At 37.2% G+C, this 20,208-nt stretch overlaps 1 protein-coding gene across 11 annotated transcripts in view; it reads left to right on the forward strand.

The window, feature by feature from the left end:
* Positions 1 to 20,208, forward strand: part of LOC134476164 (uncharacterized) — a 70,814-nt gene that overhangs the window by 36,976 nt on the left and 13,630 nt on the right. For 5 of the 11 annotated variants that reach the window (XR_010047719.1, XR_010047723.1, XR_010047720.1 and 2 more), the window contains one exon: positions 251 to 5,646. The exons of the other annotated variants lie outside the window; for them this stretch is intronic. Coding sequence is in view for 1 of the 5 variants with exons in the window: in XM_063249413.1 (XP_063105483.1) it covers positions 251 to 296 (46 nt within the window). In the remaining 4 variants the exon portion in view is untranslated. Of the gene's footprint in view, positions 1 to 250; positions 5,647 to 20,208 lie in introns of those variants that run through there. 11 annotated transcript variants of the gene reach the window in all.

Here is a 20,208-nt window from a genome sequence, read left to right on the forward strand (position 1 = left end):
GGCCCACTTAGTAATGTCAACTTGGATCACCCAGTGAACTGAGGTACCATGGCTTTGGACATAGAGCATCCATTGAAAGGTTGTTGCAAACACCGTCAAAGGAGAAATGGAGGGGAACATGCTGGGCTGTTGATACTCATGGAGAAGCTGGTATTACAGTTTTCCAGATATGAACACAGACATCATCACCAGAGGAGTAGGATCTCAGGACATCACTAATACTGTGCATGGCTACTGTTTTCTTTTTCAGATCTCTGGCCCTCAACTTGAGCTTTTTGTCTTGGCTCCAGTACTGATCACTCAGCCTGATGGCACACAGGCTGTTCCCAAGTGCACAGACTTTTCACAGACTGAACTTTGACTCTTCCTAGTACACAACCTTGCTAGAGACTTGCATGAACATTGGCAGTTCCTCTAGGTCTCCAGGAAAACTTGTTGTGGTCCTTGCCATGGGCTCTAGGTGTTCAGCAGGACTTAAGAAGTATATTGTCATAGGATTCAGATTCTCAGCTGGATTCTTTAGGTATCTAGTATGTGGACAGATCTACACCTCTCTAAATCTGACTTTTTGGGAGTAAATATTTTAATATAATCTTATCAATTGTAAGTTGCATATTAAATCTCTTTCCTTGCAAACCCTGACTACAACAGATGGGAAAGGGTAAAAGGTGACATTTTTCAGACATGACAAAGTTCTTTAGTTAGCTAATGTCCCATGTGACTTTTCTCATGTGGAGAAGCCCAGCTATATCAATAGCTTGGTTTTGAAAACTGTTGAGAGATTCTCTATGGATATTAGGCCATTAAATTCTGTGTTGCATGATCAAGAAACACATGGGTTAGGAACCTACATGGTGCTTCCTGTCACCTGAACCTAGCCTTTGTAGCCTATGCTGTCAGGCCTCTGTGTACCTTAATTGCCAAAAAGGATACACTCACAGAGACAGTCATTTTTATGACAATTGACTTGCAAGTCTATTGACATGTTATATCCTGCTGTTGCATCTTTAACTTTCATGACAAAGAACATCTAAAGAAATTTATGACCACCAAGCCAACCCTTCAAAGAATACTGAAAGACAGTTAAGATACTCACAGAATAAAAATACTAAGCAAGCCATACAATTAACCAGTATGGAAAGATAACATGTCAACAGTAAACCAATATATAACAGTTATAAACATTAATGTGAAAAAAAAAATGAAAAAAAAAAGAGATAGTCAAGGGGGCTGGGGATTTAGCTCAGTGGCATAAGCACCTGCCTTGCAAGCAGGCAGTCATGAGTTCGATCCCTGGTACCGATAAAAAAAAAAAAAAAAAAAAAAAAAAAAAAAAAAAAAAAAACATTAATGTGAGTGAGCTCAATTCACCAATTAAAAGAAACAGACTGGTACAATGGATCAAGAAACAATGACCAATCACATGCTGTCTACAAGAAACACATCTAACCCAAAATGAAATTCACAGACAGAAAATCAAAGGATGGAAAACAATGCATCATGCAACAGAAAGTGAGAAAAAAACAAGGGTAGCAATTTTGTTTGCAGACAATGTGAATTTCAAATCAGGAATGATTCTAAGACATAAAGAAGTCACTACATACTGTTTTGTGGAAAAATTCAAGAGGAAGAGATAACTATCTTAAATATATATGCACCAAATTCCAGGACACACAGTTATCCAAAGAAGGTATATATAGAAATGAAAAATCAAAGAGGCAATAACACAATTCTAACAGGAGAACTTCACACACCATGGACACCAAGAGACAGATCAACCAGACATAAGTCAGCAAAGAAATGACAGAACTGAATCACACCTGTAAACTAATGAAGCTGATGGACACATATAGAGGGTTCCTCACAACAATATCAGAATACATATTCTTCTCAGCATTACATGGGATATTCTCTAAAATAGATCATATACTAAGCCACAGAACATTTTTAAATAAATGCAAAATGTTGAAATTATCTCATGCATATTATAAGATCATAGTGCCATAAATCTAGTAACTAATGATCAAAGAAACTGCAAAAATCACACAAACACATGGAAATTAAATAACACGCTGTTGAACAATCCATGTGTCACAATGGAAATTAAAGAAAAGATTAAAAATACCTAAAAGCAAACAAACATACAGATACAATTTACTGGAATGTGTGGGATGCAATAAAGCAGTCCTCAGAGGAAAATTTATTGCACTGACTTCCCACAACATAATGAATACAAATAAACAACCTGATGGTACACCTCAAATATCTAGAAAGACAAGAGCAACTGGAGCCCAAAGTCGAAAGAAGGGAGGAAATTATAAAAATCAGAGCAGAAATTAATGCTATAGAGACTAAGACCACAATCCAAAGAATCAATGAATGAAACAGTTGGTTCTGTGAAAGAATACATAAAATTGATAAGCACCTCACTATTTAAAAAAGGAAATAAAAAGCTCAAATTCATGAAATAAGGAACGCAAATGACAAAATCACAACAGATTCTTGTGAAATACAGAAGATCATCAACACCTATTTTAAAATTGTCTATTTTCATTGGTTTAATAACACAGAAGCAATGGAGAGATTGCTAGAAACATATGAAGTACTAAAGCTTGATCAAGAAGATGTAAAACCACTAAATAACTCAATCTCTGTTAATGAAATTGAAAATATAATAATTCTCCTTAGGTACAAAGAAGAGCCTAGGCCCAGCTGGATTCACTGTGGAATTCTATAAGAAATACAAAGAAGTTTAATGCCAGCACTCCTCAAACACTTCAATGAAATCGAAAGGAAAGCAATTCTTCCTTAAACATTCCTGGAAGCAAATATTATTCTAGTTGCAAAACCTCAGAAAGACCCAACAAAAAAAGAGAACTACAGGCCAACCTCCCTAATGAACACAGATGCAAAAATCCTCAATAAAATATTGGCAAACAGGATGCAGCAAATCACCAAGATGATATACCACAACCAAGTGTGATTCATCACGGCATGCTGGGATGTTTCACCATATGTAAATCAATCAATGTAATCCACCATATCAATAAAACCAAAGGTAAGAATCACATGAGCATTTCTATTGATGCAGAAGAAGCTTTTCATAAGGTGCAACTTCCATTCATGAAAAGAACTTTACAGAAAATTGGAATAGATGATCTTTACCTCAATATGATAAAGGTCATCTATGACAAACCAACAGCTAGCATCATATTAAATGGTCAAAAGCTGAAGGCCTTTACCTTAAAATAAGGCACAAGACAAGGATGCCCCTCATTACTGATCCTATTCAAAATAGTACTGGAAATACTAGCCAGAGCAGTGAGATAATAGACAGAAATTAAAGGCATAAAGACAGGAAAAGAGGAAGATAAATTATTATTGTTTGCAGATGACATGGTACTTTACATAGAAGACCCTCAAAATTCCATTGGAAGTCTCCTAGATAGAATAAATTCAGCGAAGTAGCTGGATACAATGTCAATACTCAAAAATCAATAGCATTCCTATACACTAACAAGAAAATTATTGAGAGAGAAATAGGGGAAGCCACAACCTTCACACTACCACCCCAAAAATGAAATAATTTGGAATTAATCTTAGAAAAGAAGTAAAAAAAATCTAAATAAGGAAAATTATTATCCTGAAAAATACATCGAAGAGAATCTCTGAAAATGGAAAGACATCTCTTGTTCATGCATATTAAGAATATATATTTTGAAAATGGCCTTTCTTTCAAAACTGTTATAGAGATTCACTGCAATCCCAAAGAACATAGCATCAACATACCTCATAGATCTAGAGAAATCAGTCTTAAAATTATAGAATAAACCTAGAATAGCAAAGATAATTCTAAACAGCAAAGGAAAGGCAGGAGGCATCACAATTACAGAGTAGAACTTATACTGCTAAGAAATTATAATAAAATCAACATTGTATTGGAATAAAAACAGTTCTGAAGATCAATGGAAAAATTAGAAAATCCAACCACAACTACAAACAAACTCAACCATCTTATATTTGATAAAGGGGCCAAACATGTTCACTGGAAGAACGACAGTCTCTTTAATCAATTGTGCTTGAAAAACTGGCTCACCATAGGCCAAAAAATTAAAAATAGACCCATGTCTATCACCATGTACTAAGCTAAAATATAAGTGGATCCAAGATATGAATAGTATAACAGAAACATTAAATCTGTTGGAAGATAAATAGGGTACAATTCTTGAAGACATAGGAGCAGGTAGAGAATTCATGAACAGTAATCAAACCACATGGGTAATATTTCCCAGAATCAATAACTGGGATCACATCTTATTAAAAAGTTTGTGCATGTCAAAAGAAATCTCCAGCATAGTGAAAAAAAAAAAAAGAAATCACAAACTGGGAAAATATCTTAGTGAATCATGCCTCAGACAAAGGATTTCTGTATAAAACATATAAAGAATTAAAAAAAATCAGACTCCCAAAATTCAAAGATCTAATCTAAAAATAGCATTTGAGATGAATACACAATTCTCAGATGAAGAAATACAATTGGCAAATAAATACATGAAAACATGTTCATTATGTTTACTCATTAGAGAAATGCAAATTAAAACCACACTGTGATTCCATCTCACTCCAGAAAGAATGGCCAGGATCAAGAAAATTACCAACAACAAATGCTGGAGAGGCTGTGGTGAAAATGGAACTCTCCTGCACTGTTCATGGGAGTTTAAACTGGTGAAACCATTTTGGGGTCAGTATGGAGATTTCTCAAAAAACTGAGACAGGAAGTCATACTTGATCCAGATATTCACTTCTAGGCCTATTCCCAGAAGAACTGAAAGCACCATACCTCAGTGACATATGTACATCCATTTTTATACTAGCACAAATTTTATAGCAGCCGGATCTTGGAAACAACCTAAGTGTCTGTAAACTGAGGAATGGATAAAAATCTGTGGTATTTTAATTCAATGGAGTACTACTCAGCTATAAAGAATGATCACAATGAGATATTTATAAATAAATGGATGCAACTTGAGACCTTATTCATATGTGAAATCAATCAAACTCACATGAACAAATACTGTATACTCTCCCTAGTGTAAGAACCGATAAGAGTACATAAGTGTTTATGGTAATCATGATTCCCCATTACATTGCTTTGGACACTTATAATGTTCCCATTGATTAGTTGTAATGATTTTATCCTGGGTTGTTGCATTTTATTATTTGTGATGCTATGAACAGCTATATTTAAGAACACAACACATTATAATAACCAATGCTAATTTAATATCATCTTGCTTTGAAGTGCTACCATGTTTTGTTCTTCTGTTTCCATTGGTTACATCATGTTTTATCTAATTGGATTTTATGTGTGATAGTATAAACAAATCTTTTATAAATAATGAGGTAATATGGTAACAATTTTCGATTTTCTGTTATTTGGTTTTGAATGTCCTGTAATAATTTCATTTTCTTTAATGATTTTATTCCATTTTGTTATGTTTGATATTATTGTATATGAAGGTATACGCAACTATTTCAAGGAAAGGGAAATTATGGTAGCTATTGATATATGGGGTTGTCTTGTGGTGAAATACTGTGTTGCTTAAATTGTTCTGTTCTGAAAAAAATATAATTTGAAGTCTCCCATATCTTTTACTGTTTTTTTTTTTTGGATGTGAAAAAAATGTAGGATGCACAATCTGAGTTCCCAATAATAAATTATTACAATCCTATAGACCTATCTGAACTCATGGAAATTCAACTATAGGCTCCCCTTATTCCATCTAAAATCAATCTGGAACCTAACTGGTTCTGCAACATGTTATTAACTTTTACAAACACAAGAGGGATAAGTTTCTCAGAGCCTCTCTTCTCATTTTTAGTTTACATTTACACAGTGTGTAACAATGCCATGTCTCTATGGTCAGCAGACCCTCGCCTTTGCTTCAAACTACTGTTTCTGCCATCAATTCTATTTTTACATTGTCTGGGTAACCTATTTGTGTTATTCAAGCAACACTAGGTAAAATGCAATTTTACTCTTCATTTGCGCAAGTGAGTTTCACACTGCTTTTTCTCATTTTCTTACAGCATCTTGCACTTTTAATTTTTCCTTATTATCACCACTGTGAGTTTCATACTCACTTGGTCTAAAAGTATTATGCACACTGAGAAATAGTATTGATCAAAAAAAGTGTTAGTCTGTTCTCAGCATCTCATGGCTCAGACTGACAAATTCTCTCCTGTTGAGCACAGTGACTAAGCATAAATGTGATGAGATAGGGCAAATGTCTATCAGTATGCAGTAAAACTGAAAGGCCAGGTCTGTGAGTGAGAGAAAGTGGCAGTGATGAATGAGACCTGAGTGATTTGCACCTGTGATTAATGTAATTATATGGAAAATGTTGGAGCCATTGAAGCTGAATACATATGCAAGCCTGTGGCATGGCCTGGGCATGACTGAACTGAGAATGCGGAGACAACACAGGGGGACAGAAAGGGCAAGATAGTTCACCTAAATTAGCATCATTTGTTGCTCTGAGGGATCCTTGAACCCCTCTTCCAAGACCTGCTCATGTTTCCTCCATTGTCCACTAAACTCCTTTCTGGTTCTGATTAAATGCTTGCTACCCAGCATCATTCACCAAGGTGGCTAGCAGACTTATGAACTCTGCCAAGAATTTTACTTCTCCTGTAGACCTAAGATTGTGTCACTTGTTTCATTGTTTTGGGCCTTTGCCATGAACTTGTTTGAGGAGCTGGGGATCCAGGAATGGAACCCAAAATCTTGGTGCCTCAACAGGGACTCTAGAGTGGAGATGTCTGATGAAGAGTGTAACTTACTTTTGCTGAATTTCTGGAGTGGAATACAGCCTCCAAAGAATGTCTATTTCACTTTCTTTGGAAAATCCTTTCTTTTATTTGAAAAAAATCCCTTTACCCATTAAATCATGGGGAATTCTGTGTCTGAAGTGCAACAGAAACAAAATGCAGAAGTGCATTTCCTTAGGACGGCGGGCCATGTTACTTCCAAGGATAGTTTGGTGCACCTCTTCTGGGAAATTCATGGTCATTCTCCTTGTTATTCCGAAGTTTGTGTGGTCACTGTGGCAGATTTGGAGAAACATACATAAACTGCTGCATTGACGAACCTTGAGCTCTGTTCTCTGTCTTGCACACTTGGTATCTTTGCAGGGAAGCTGTGACATTTGGCAGGCAGGCACATGGAACAACACACGGTTGGCTTCCCTGTTTTCCTGGATGCCTCACTTGTGCTGCTTCTCCACTTTCTCTTGCTGCTGCCTCCAAAATATGCAAACCCTGTAAAATGTCTGGGCAATTCTTCACCTCTTGAACCTCCCAGGAAAAGATGGCGCAAGAAGATAAACAACATGGCAAATTAATTGCTTGACCTGTTTTGTATCAACAGGAAAACAGCCCCACTTTGAAAGTTTGCAGTACACTATTTAAAGAGTTAAAAGGAGCAGGGGGTAATCTCAGTGGCCTAAGTAGCCACCTGATACACACAAATTTGTGAGTTCAATCCCATGTTTCAAAAAAACAAAATCAAGAAAGATCAAGAGTTTAAAATGGCTGTCATGGAATATGGATTTAAAAGTACTTTTGTAATTGACATTATTTGAGGGTATCGTTCATGGTTGTGAAATGACACCTTTGGATTGGAAAGTCTCAGTGCGTACAGTTATCACTCCAGCCCAACCTCAGGTGTGGCTTAAGAACATACTGGTGCTGAGGACATGCAAGCTATTATTAATTTTGATTGCTATATTCCTATAGGAGCTGCTGAATTATGAGGGGAGAGAGATTTTTCAGACATTTGTCAACAAGTTCATTGCCACCCTCAGGCTATTATCCTCAAATTGCTTTAAAAGCTTGAAAAAGAATCCCTGAAGCAGTGGACACACAAGGTTTTTAGTACTATCAAAGAGGAGGACACTAAACCTTGCCTTGCCTTTATAGAAGTTTAAATAAAGTTATTGAATGCCAGGTGGACAGCAAGACAGTAGCCTCTATCTTTTTATTTATTTTTTTTGTCTGTTGCCTTTTTATCAATATCAGGGATGGAACTCATGACTTCCTGCTTGCAAGGCAGATGCTTATGCCGCTGAGCCAAATCCACAACCCCAGTAACCTCTATCTTATTAAAGCAATTAACATACAAAAATGCAAACCAAGGCTACAAAAATGCTTTAAAAGATGTTTCTATGATACCTGACACTAGCTTGGAATTCCCTGGTATGATTTAGAAGCTTCCTACTACTTTTCATGATCCTTTACCTCCTAGGAAAGCTAGCAAGTTCTTTCCTGTTCACCTGCATCAAAAAAGAGGCACTTTAGGGGGCTGGGGATTTAGCTCAGCGGCATAAGCACCTGCCTTGCAAGCAGGCAGTCGTGAGTTCGATCCCTGGTACCGGTAAAAATGAAAAAGACCAAAAAAAAAAAAAAAAAAGAGGCACTTTTGTTATACTTGGCCTCATTGATGCTGGTTATATGGGCATATTGTTGTTTCAATTGTGATCTGTCTTACCCATTCAACTAATTTTTTTGAATCTGTAGCCCAACTAATTGTCTTGCCTTGTCTCCTCTAAAACTTGTGATGTTATTCATGGAAATCAAGCATTTGGCTCTACTGTGGTGGCTACTGCTATTCCCCTGGTTGATGAATGCTGAAGCCTCTCTGTAACTATTGACAACCTTTCCTTTTCAGGTTTGTTACACACTGGAGATGATGGTTTTTTTTTACTGCACTCACCTGACAATACGTTATTTCTCATTGCCAATGCTATTCCCTCTCAACACTTGAGGATATAGTGGAACGCCTATAGTCCTTGGAATTGATTTAATCAATACTGTCTTACCACTTACCAAAGCTGACTTTTCCTTTTTGCTGTCCTCTGCTGTTTACTTGGCAAGACGCAGGCCTGGGAATTTAGCTCAGTGGCATGAGTGCCTGCCTTACAATGCAATGTCATGAGTTTGATCCCTGGGACCAAAAAAAAAAAAAAAAAAAAAAAATCCTCTGCAAGTGACTTTGGCTGTCTATGTTGGTTCCATCTTTATTGATATGACCCATGATCACTTTTTATCTCTACTTACCCTTCTTCCCTTTTCTCTTCAAACTTTTTTAGTTAGCACTGCTTTAAATAGTGCCCTCACTGTCTTCACTGATGGGACCCTCCATCATGAAGCTGTAATATATGTTTTTATAATACTTGGAAACACCTGTGTTCACTACCACACACCTCTTGTCAATGCAGTGAGCTCTCTGTGTTATCCTTGCCTTGCAAATTTTTTTCATACCGTCCTTAACTTAGTTACTGCCTCTTTTTGTGTACAGAATGCTATCCCACACTGATCTTCTCTTGTTATCTCTCCTGTAGCAATAGACTCACACTTAATGTCTGATTTTTGCATCTACAGGCTCCCCTTTGCCTTCCCCATTCCCCTTTTTCTTTGACATATATGTAGTCATTAGGCCCTACATGTTGTTTGATATGATAATGCTATTACTTATTATCAAGCACTGAATATTCTGTTACCTATTTTTTTGGGCAAAGTCTTTTTGACACAGTGTCTCTATATGCAGCTCAGGCTGCTCTTGAGATTAATTTGTAGTGTACCCTCATTTGATAACACTAAAGAAAGCCTTGCCTTTTTTCACCAATCAGCATGTTCCTTGAACAAATTGTTTCACATTCCACCTTTTGCAGCTAGAGCTTTTATTTCTACTGGTTTCCATTGTGCTGCCATGCCTCACCCTTTTCCCTGTGATGCTGTCAACTCTCATGGCCTCTGCTCTAATGACTCATGGTAACATGCTACACAGTGTTCCTCCTTAAAACTTTTTCATTACTTCAAGTTTTTTTTTGATACATTTTCTTTTTTTATTTGTGCTTCAACACTGCTTGGTGAATCTGCCCAGCATGTAATTCAACATGTCCTGGCTGCATTAGCTGTCAAGGGTGTATCTTCCTTTTTTAAACTGACAACGGTCCAGCCTACACCTCACAGCATTTTGCTTCTTGTTATTCCACATGGCAAATTTGTTATGTAACTTGTATCCCCTCTAATCTCAGTGGCCACACTATCATTGAACAAGTTCCTTATTCACTCAAATCTCTTCTCTTAAAACAATTAAAGGAGAAAAATGCTCTTCCTGCACAAGTTTTACTATTCTGTCCATGGTGCTATTTACTTTCAGTTACTTGTCTTTCCCAACAAGGCTTTCTTCTTCTCTGATTCAATACATTTTCATGAGGGTATACCTCTAACAAAGCATTTTATATTATATAAAACACCCCAAGAGCCACACAGGCAGGGTCAGGTGCCCCTACTGAACTGGGTAAGATGGGATGCTTCTATGTTATTGCCTTGTGTGGATTTCTGCTTGTTGTGTTTTCCCTGCATGGAATGAGTTGGTACCACAGGCTGCTCAACATAATTCCACCATTTCACCTCTCCCTGAATCAAGCCTTGGATTCTTTTGTACCAGATCTTTGCTAGTTGGTGTATAACAAATCCAACTGGTTTATTTGTAGTTGTAAATTCTAAATTTGTAAGAAGGTATTATAATTTGGCTTGATTAATGATATGCTCAAGTTTACTCTGATTTTATATTTGTTAGTCTGTCCACATATCAGTTGCCTGTTTGTCCAGTTGGCTTGTAAGAAGGTGCTGAAAGTTGCTGAGCTTGTGGTTGTTCATACATGTAAAGCAGAAAGCAAAACTGCCCATACAGGAGTGCTCAAGGTGCGCAGAACATCTGGGAAATGTCCTGAGGACATGGAGTGCTGGAGGTGAACAGGTGTTCCAGCACTGGGGGCACAGATTTTAAGAAGTGAGCTAGTTTTCTTCTGTTTTCATCTAGGTTATCTTCTGTTTTTATCTCTTCTGTGGCAATGGACTCACACTTAGTGTCTTTTTTTTTACATTTACAGATTCTTCTTTGCCCTCACAATGCTGCTCTTTTTCCTTCATTTACACCTTCCTGGCTTTTTACAAGATAATGCTTTTTCTGATCAAGGATTGCATATACTCTACAGCCCCCACTTTTTTTTTGGCCTTTTTGAGGCAGGTCCTCCCTATGCAGTTCAGTCTGGCCTTGGGCTTACTCTGTAGTCTACCCTCTTTTTGATAACACTAAGCAAAGCCATGCCTTTTTTCAACAATAAGCTTGTTCCTTGCATAAATTGTTTCACATTCCAATTTCTGAAGCTAAAGCTTTTATTTCCACTGGTTTCCATTGTGCTGCCATGCCTCACCATTTTCCCTGTAATGCTATCAACTCTCATGTCCTCTGTTCCAATGACCCATGGTAAACATGCCACACACTGTTCCTTGATTTCTTTTTCATTTCTTCATGTTTCTGTTGATACAATTTCTGGTTTTATTTGTGCTTCACCACTTCATGGTGAATATGCCCGACATGTAGTTCAGCATTTCCTGACTACATTTGCAGTCATGGGTGTATCTTCCTTCCTTAAAACTGTCAATGGTCCAGTGTATACCTCGCAGGCTTTGGCTTCCTTTTGTTCCACATGGAACGTTTCTCATTTAACTTGTATCCCCTATAATGCCACTGTACAAGCAATCATTGAACAAGCTCATTATACTCTCAAATAAGCTTACTGCCTCTAATATACTGTGTTGTTATCAATCTTTTCTTCTGGATGTCCAACAGCTAACGTTTAGAGACCAAAAATGTGAGACACACAGATGGGCTAAATGGATAGCCAATATTTTGGCCCCAGCGCTTAAAGCTTGGAGGAGACCCAAGATGTAAAGAAATTCTGCTTGACCTGCTTGCCCTATGAAAAGATACTCAGTGAGTACCTAGTATTCTGATCAGGAAGATGATGAGACCACAGTGGAAAGTGAACTTTGATGCAAGGTGTGCCTAAGGAGAGTCATGAGTCACCAGAAAGAATCTCCTAGGATTTCCCAGAAATCAATGTGATTAAGCAATGGCCCTAACTCTTGCAGGTAGCTGACACTGACAGAAGATATATGAGGAGCTATGCATGGTTATAAGATTGTTCTTGAGTAGACCTAACTGGCCTTGATAGGAAGTAATGAACCAATTGTCTTTAGTGCAGTCCTTATGTTAGCTTGGTCTTGAACCTTCTGCAGAAAAGTCTGGCCTCTGGAGGTACAGTGCAATGTAAAATATTGTCTGCATGAATCTCGGATCACCCACATCCTCTGACAATTGCTGGCTATGCTGGTAACTGACTACCATTATGAATGTATGGACTGTGCAGTGGTGGGAGCTCTAACACAGCCTCTCCATCTTCTGCTGGTCACCTATCTGTTTATAAACAAAACAAAAAGGAGGGATATATTGGAGCCATTGAAGCTGAATACTCATACAGGGCTGTGATGTGGCACAGGCATTATTAAACAGAGAATGAAGAGATGCCTCAGGGGGTATGATAGGCCACAGCTGAGGCCACCTAGACACTTTCTGTGGGATAGTTCTCTTCAGTTAGCATCATCTATTGCTCTGAGGGGGTCTTGAAACTCTCCCAAGATCCTGATCAGGTTTCCTCCATTGTCCACTCAACTCGTGCCAGCATGAGTTGGCCAGCTGGCTAGCAGAGTGATGAGCTCTGCCAAGGATCTCTCTGATTCTGCAACCCTGAAGAACATGCTGTGTTTCTCATTTCTTAGAGCCTTTTTGGTACACCCTTTTGGTGTCTTGGTTTCTAGGAAAAGACCCAAACATGAAACATAAAATGTGTCTGTTTTAAAGACTCAGCACTGAAATCTGGTATTGTTGGAATGTGACAGGACCAAGTATCAAACCTGTTTAAGACAATTTAAGTATACAGATGCTGTTCTATTCCATTTTATTTTTTTGGTTCACCAATGCCAAATCCTCTTACATGACACAACTTTCCTCAAGACATTTCCACTCCAATCAATGAGCTACATATGAATTATTTTCTGTAGGACACACACATAAATATGCGTGTTTTATGATATGTCTCCACCAAGTCATGCTGATGACAAAATTAACAATCCTGAGTGAGTCATTCCAGGCCTGAGAGGAGAAATAGAAGGCTAATCTGCCCTTCCTGTGAGCTGGTGGAAGTCATGTGGGGAATAGTAGGGGAAACTAGCCAATGTGTCCATGTTGTGATTCTGTGGAAACTATTCTGGTTCTCAGAAGAAAATCAAGAAAATAACTTACACTTCCTGTGAGCTAACCACTGCATTGGCTGGGAGAGGAGGACCACAATCACCTCCTCCCACCACCAACCATCTGACTGGCTTAGAGGACATGCTGAGTTAACAGCAATGGAGGTATAAAAACAACTTAATCCTTGTATTACTTGATTGAGTTTGCAGCCTAAGGCTAGTATTATTAAGCATGTATTTAAATTGGGAAATAATGGTAAAAGAAGTTGCAAAAACTTCATAAGTATATGGAAATTAAGTAAAACACTCCTAAACAACCAATGGGTGACTGGTGAAATAAACAAAGAAACTTAAAAATACCTACAACCTAACAAGAATATAGATGCAAAATCTGTACCTTATGGGATTCAATGAAAGCAGTCCAAATAGGGAAATTTATACTAGTCAAATGTCACATCAGGAAATAGAAAGAACACAAACAAATAATGAAATGTTGCATCTCAATCTTCCAGAAGAAGAATGGCAAGCCAAACCCAAATCCCATACAAGGGAGGAAATTATAAGACCAGGCAAGAAATTCATGCAAAGAAAACAATTCAAAGAATTAATGAATCAAAGAGGTGCTTCACTGAAAGAATAAAAAAATTCATAAACCCTCGGACAACCATATAATAAAAGAAAAAAATAAAGACTGAAAACCATGCATTGATGAATCAGAAGAACAAAATACAGATCCTATGAAAATTCAGAAGATCATCAATATCTACTTGAAAAGCTTATACTTTCATAGGTTAGAAAATATAGAAATGCACTGATTCCTTGATACATATGAAATGCCAAATCTGATTCAAGATAAAAAATTCTAGAAAACACAGTATCAGTTAATGAGAATGAAGATCTAATTAAAAATGTATCAGCTGCTGGGCATGGTGGTGCACTGCTGTAATCCCAGAACTTGGGAGGCTGAGGTACAAGGATTGTTGTGAGTTTGAGACTAAACAAGGCTACAAAGTGAGCTCAAGGCCAGCCTGACCTAAATAATGAGAGCCTATCTCTGGAGCACATCAAAAAAAAAAAAAAAAAAAAAAAAAAAAGAAAAACAATGTCAACAGAAAAGCAAATGACCAACATAAAAAAGTCTAGTTCCTGATGGATTTACTGCTGAATTCTACAATAAATGTAGAAAAAAATTTAAGGCCACTGATGTTTAATGACATTGAAAAAGAAACTGTTCTCCCTAACACATTCCTGGAGGCAAGTATTACCCTGATACTAACACCAGAGAAAGACCCATCCCCAAAAAGAAAACTATAGGACAGTTTTCCTAATGAACATAGATGCAAAAATCCTTAACAAGATACTAGCAAAGTGAATGTAGCAAATCATCAAGAAGATTTTAAAACCTGAACAACTTGGATTCATCCCATGAAGGCAGGGATGTTTCAGTACATGCAAATCAACAAATTTAAATGTCATATCAACTCAGGCAAAAACAAAAGTCACATGGTGATCATCTCAATAAATGCACAATAAGCTTTTGATAAAGTCAAGAACTGATTTGTGATAAAAACCCTACACTAAATAACAACAGATGACCTTTATCTCAAGCTGATAAATCAAAAAATGACGGGGTTGGGCATTTAGCTCAGTGGAATAAGCACCTGCCTTGCAATTGTGTGGGCATGAGTAGGATCACCAGTACCGATAAAAAGAAAAAACAACAAAAAAATCAGACAATGACAATGAAAATCCAGCATCATACTAAATGGATAATAACTGAAAACTTTCATTCTACAGTTATGAAAAGGACATGGATGACTACTATGACCACTCCTATTCAATATAGTTCTGGAAACATTAGGCAGAACAGTTAGACAAAAGAGTGAAATAAGAATATGTATATAATAGAAATTAGTTACATTATCATTATTTAAAGATGATATGATATTCTAAATAGAAGATGCCAAAAACTCCACCAAAACTGTTCTAGAATTAATAACCAAATTCAATAATGTAGCTGGAGACAAAGTTGACAATAGAAAATCAATAGCATTTCTGTATACAATCAACATACTCACCAAGAGAGAAGTTACACAAACCAGACCCTTTGCAATAGCCTCCAAGAAAATGAAATACTTGGAAAGAACCTAACAAAGAAAGTAAAGGACTTACATATGGAAATTTATAGTACATTGGAAAAGGATATTGAAGAGATTATCAGAAAATAGAAAAATATCCCTTGCCCATTCTGCGCATTGTGTTTACACTGTTAGTAATTTATTTTGATGTAGAAATATTTTTAATAAGATGGGGTCCCAGTGATTGATTCTTTAAAATGTGTATTTTGTTCACGAAGTCTCATTAGTGTTTCTGTTTTAATAGTTAGATCTTTCATCTACTTTGACTTACATTTATTTCATGGTGATAGATGTGTCCAGTTTAAGTCTTTAGTATGAGGAAAGTCATTTTATTCAGCACAATTTATGGAAGAGGCTATTTGTCTTCCACTGAACCTATTTGGCTCCTTTTCAAAGACAAGGTAGCAGAATGTATTTGTAGCTCTATTTGCCATTTCTAGTCTTTTTGGATGATTCTCAGGTCTGTTTTTCTGCCAGAACAATGCTGATTTTCTGATAGTAGCTTTCTAGTATTGTAGCAAGTCAGGAATTGTGATGCTTCCAGACTTGCCTTTGTGGCCCAGCAATTACTTTGGTGATCTAGAGCTTTTCTGTTTCCAAATGAATTTCAGAAACGTTTTCTCTACATTTGTGAGCTATGCTAATGGTATTTTGGTGGACAATGCATTACATCTATATGACAGTTTGCCACAAGATTTTTTGAGTTTTCTCCATAACCTTGAAAGTAGTTTTACTGGTCTCTTATACTCACCAGATGAAACCTAATATGTATGATCCTAAGAGTTTCAAACTGTTGAGTTCTTCTTCCCAAGGATATCAACAATAATATGATATTTTTTTTCTGTTTGTTTGAGGCAGGATTTCCCTATGCAGTTCAGGCTGACTGTGGCCTCATTTCTTAGTCCAGTAAATTCAAACTGATTGTCCTACTTCAGTCTCTTATGTCTTGGGATTACAGGTGTGCACCTAACACTTGAAAGAATTACTGGTGTTTTTTGAAACATGAAGAAACAGTCATGAGATACACATGCATTCATTAACTGCTATTCCCTTTAAGGAAAAATGTTTAATTTAACACATAATATCATTGGAGTGTAGGGAATCACAAGATGTATTTCTATCTCTTATGTGCTGGTGATGCCAGACCAGACTATCAGCAGAAACAGGAGATGTCACAGGTAGGAATATGAATCAAATGTGAGCATTAGTATTAAGAACTCAGAGAGTATTGTATTTAATGATGATGAGGAAAAGACCAGTGGAAAGCAATGAGAGACCTGGTTGGCTTAGCTTGTCCTGACTATAGATCATTCTTTATTATAAGAATGAATATCACAAATTTTGAAATATTCAAACTATGTACTTTGTACCCTTGAAAATATTGAGGCTTGGCACTGTAGCTCAGCTGTTTTGTAGCTTGGCACAACAGATGACATCTTGTGCCTGCATTTATCTCATGCTCTGTATTTGACCCAGGAAAATTAAAAATCACTCATGATATAAGTTCCATGGGAAAAGCAAAAGGAGCTGTACCCAAAGAAAAAAAGTAACCTGCTAAAAAAAGAAGCAGGATACAGGTGTCAAATAAAAATTCATTTAAGATTCTAGCTAGATTGTTTCCAAACAGGATGTCTTTTGTGATTCTCTCTTTTAAACATGATTAACTTTCCAGTTCAGGGTCACTTGTTTTGATTCTGAAATGGGGAGGGTGGTCTGTATATAAGTGGTTCAGCTATTTAAATTCCAAATTTGGATGCTTGAATTCCTATACTGTTGTTCACAAACTCACCTCAAGATACAGAAAGATTTACTGACACAAGCAAACATCAGGATTAAATGTCGGTGCCCCTGAAATGAAAAAATAGTGAAAAGGATGGAAGAAAATGACAAACACCATGTGTTATGATGCCCAATCTTTTCCACAGCATTAAAGAGGCAGAAACAGGAGAATGGTCATGTATGCAAGACAATCTAACCTACATGGTGAGTGAAAGGCCAGCCAGAACTACAAGGTGAGACTATGTATTTAAAAACAAAAATAAAAATGAAAAGAGTAAAAAACAAGAGAGAGAGAAAGACTATTAAAGGAAAACAAAAACAATGGAGCTGAATGAAAACTGACCTAAATTGGCAATTATGTAAAGATGTTGCAGAGGAAAGCTGGCCATGTAGTAGCATCTGGGCAGCAGTGACAAATACAGAGTTAGGAATAGTGCCTAGAGTGCTACAGCACAACAGTGACCTCCTTCCACCAATAAATCTGCAATTTGCTAGAATGAACAGGTCCAAAAGCTCATGGAAATCTTAAACTCACAGCAAGCAAGTAGCTTCACACAAAGGCTTTGGAACATGGCCTTTAGCAGATATTTCATGTTCAAATTGAAACAGGACAAATATAATCCTGCCCTGTTTGTTGTGAAATGCACCAAGTTGATTGACTCACAACACTGAGGAATGAAGTCACAAAACAAAAGAAGTTCAGAAAGTTTTCTGGGAAAAAAGAGAGAAGAATAGCCCTGGATTTTCAGGAATGTTCTTCAGTGTTTAAGGCACAGGCCTATTGTCAGGGGTCATTTTACAAGAAAGTCACAATGCGGGTACATTATGGGTCTCAAACTACAACCAACCTATAAACTTGTGGCTTAACTAATATTATTCAACCCTCAAAGAAGTCACCCAGAAAAAGTATGTTTGAAGATCCAAGGGAATTTGTGGAAACAATAGTCCAGTTGTTCTGGTCATTGAGTATGGTAACTGATGCCTCTTTGGACTTCCTGGAGGAGGTGGTGGTAACTGTAGTACATTTCAAGCTGTTGTTTTTCTCTTCAGGAGGCATGTAGACATGGTCACTGCATCTTCACTTTCTGGCTTTCTTCAGGTTTGCCTCTAGCAGGGATTGTTGTGTTTAGGTTTTTACACTGACTCCTTTGAGTTTCCATTTCCTCTCTGACTGTATATCAATTCCTCTCTACTTTGACCTCCTCTAGTAAAATAGCAATACTATTTGAATGGATAAAGTAATGTTTAAACGTTTAATGAAATATTATTTAATGGATGCCTGGGATTTAGCTCAGTCGGCAGAAGCACCTACCTGAGAAGTGCTAGGTTGTGAGTTTGATCCCTGGTACCTAAAAAAAAAGTGTTTTAAACTGCAATGAAAGAAAATAATTTCATTGAAGATGTAGATTAACAAGATTTTTAATTAAGTATGTCAATGGCAAAGTAAGCATTGGTAATAATCATATTTAGAATCCAAAGATGTTAGGCTGCATATTGAGCTCAGTGGTCAAAGCACCTGTGTGGCAAGCACAAGGTCAGGAGTTCAATCCCTGGTACCAAAGGAAAATCTACAGTTGTCAACCCTGTAGTGCTATAGTGAGCACAACTATTGAAATTGATAGTTGTTCATTAAAAAGCTCAATGTTTCTTTTGTTGTCTATGAAGTACCTATAAATAACATGGTAACTACAGTGAATAATACACTGTGCACTATAACATTGTTATTTGCTAAGAGCTGCTCTTATTTTTCCCCATATAGTTGAAAGATGAAAATGACTGGTGATGATAGAGAAACTGTGATAATAATCTTTTCAATTTTATTGGATATTTCACTACATCCACTAAGTACATTTTATTTGCTACCATTATGCTAAGTGAAACAAATAAATAATTCTTAATGTTACAGGCAACTTTGTTAGTCAGAAATATAGGCAGTCAGATAGTTATATAATGGAATGAAACTCCTGACCCACTATGTCTGGTAGGAGTTTGTGTTCTATAAAATAAAAGAATGAATTTTAGGAACAAAGGAGGTAAAGAGCAGAATATACTACTGAGAGAAAAAAGTGAAAGGTTTTTGCTCTAGATAGGATATTACCACAGTGGGAAGCAGGCCAGGGGTCATTTACCCTGAGGTCACTTACCTCTCCCTTAGGCAACTTACCTGTGGCATGAAAAGAGTCCCAATCAGCTACTGGCACATCAGCAATGACACCTTTAAGCACCTCCATAGTCAAAAAGTAGATATAAGCCCCCTCACCATGTATCCAGTAGAAAAAGGCCGCCATCTAGTGGTCATGTGATCCACCTTCTTAGAATAAAGGCCATTTTTACTTTATATTCTCTCATTTACCACAGTGAAAACCCTATCAGAAAGCTTCTGTCTGAGAAAGCAGGAAGGGTCATAAGTGGGTTGTCAAGGACTCTGTATCTTCTAAGGACTTTATAGAATAAAATCATGGGGTGAGATGGGCTTAAGGTGGGGGAAATTGGGAACTCACAAGGCAGATGGGCATAACTTTGGACAGAGCTATGTTTAGCCAATATAATTAATAGTTCAGGCAAAATCATTTACACTGCAGACAAATGGGGAAGCGAGGTCATAGAAATCAGGCATTTTATAGAGCAGTAATTCTCCTCTATGGGATTGGGGGGATGACTCCTGACTTCAGCAGGGTGATAGGGAACAATTTAGAAAATCAACTTTTAGAACATGGATGCATTTGCTTGGTATTTTCTCTTGAGGCCTGTCCCATAACAGGAGGTATCTGTCTTCACATAGCTGCAAGGTATGTGGGCTTCTGAGCTGGCTACATCTAGGACCTGATCCTGTCTCCCTGGCTATATATTTCTAACTAACTCAGCTGCCTATAACAACAGGGCTTGCCCCTCAAAGGAGCTAGAAAATAAATTCAGATTGCTTACAGGATTGGAAGAGACAATCACCTCCTGCTGTGGGCCAAATCTCAAAACAAAAGGTAAATTAAATAAAACCAAGTGCTAAGGAGAAACAGTCCAAAAAGTTCTCTGATCACCCTGAGGAACTCAAGAGCCCCCATCCGAACCCTCTAAAAGAAGAGTCTCTGCTCTTAAACCTGCCCACTTACTATGACTTGCTCCCATTTGCTCC

The sequence above is a fragment of the Cavia porcellus genome, unplaced genomic scaffold, assembly GCF_034190915.1.
Source record: "Cavia porcellus strain 051 isolate PalLab524CR breed Dunkin Hartley unplaced genomic scaffold, mCavPor4.1 scaffold_5, whole genome shotgun sequence".
NCBI lineage: Eukaryota > Metazoa > Chordata > Mammalia > Rodentia > Caviidae > Cavia > Cavia porcellus.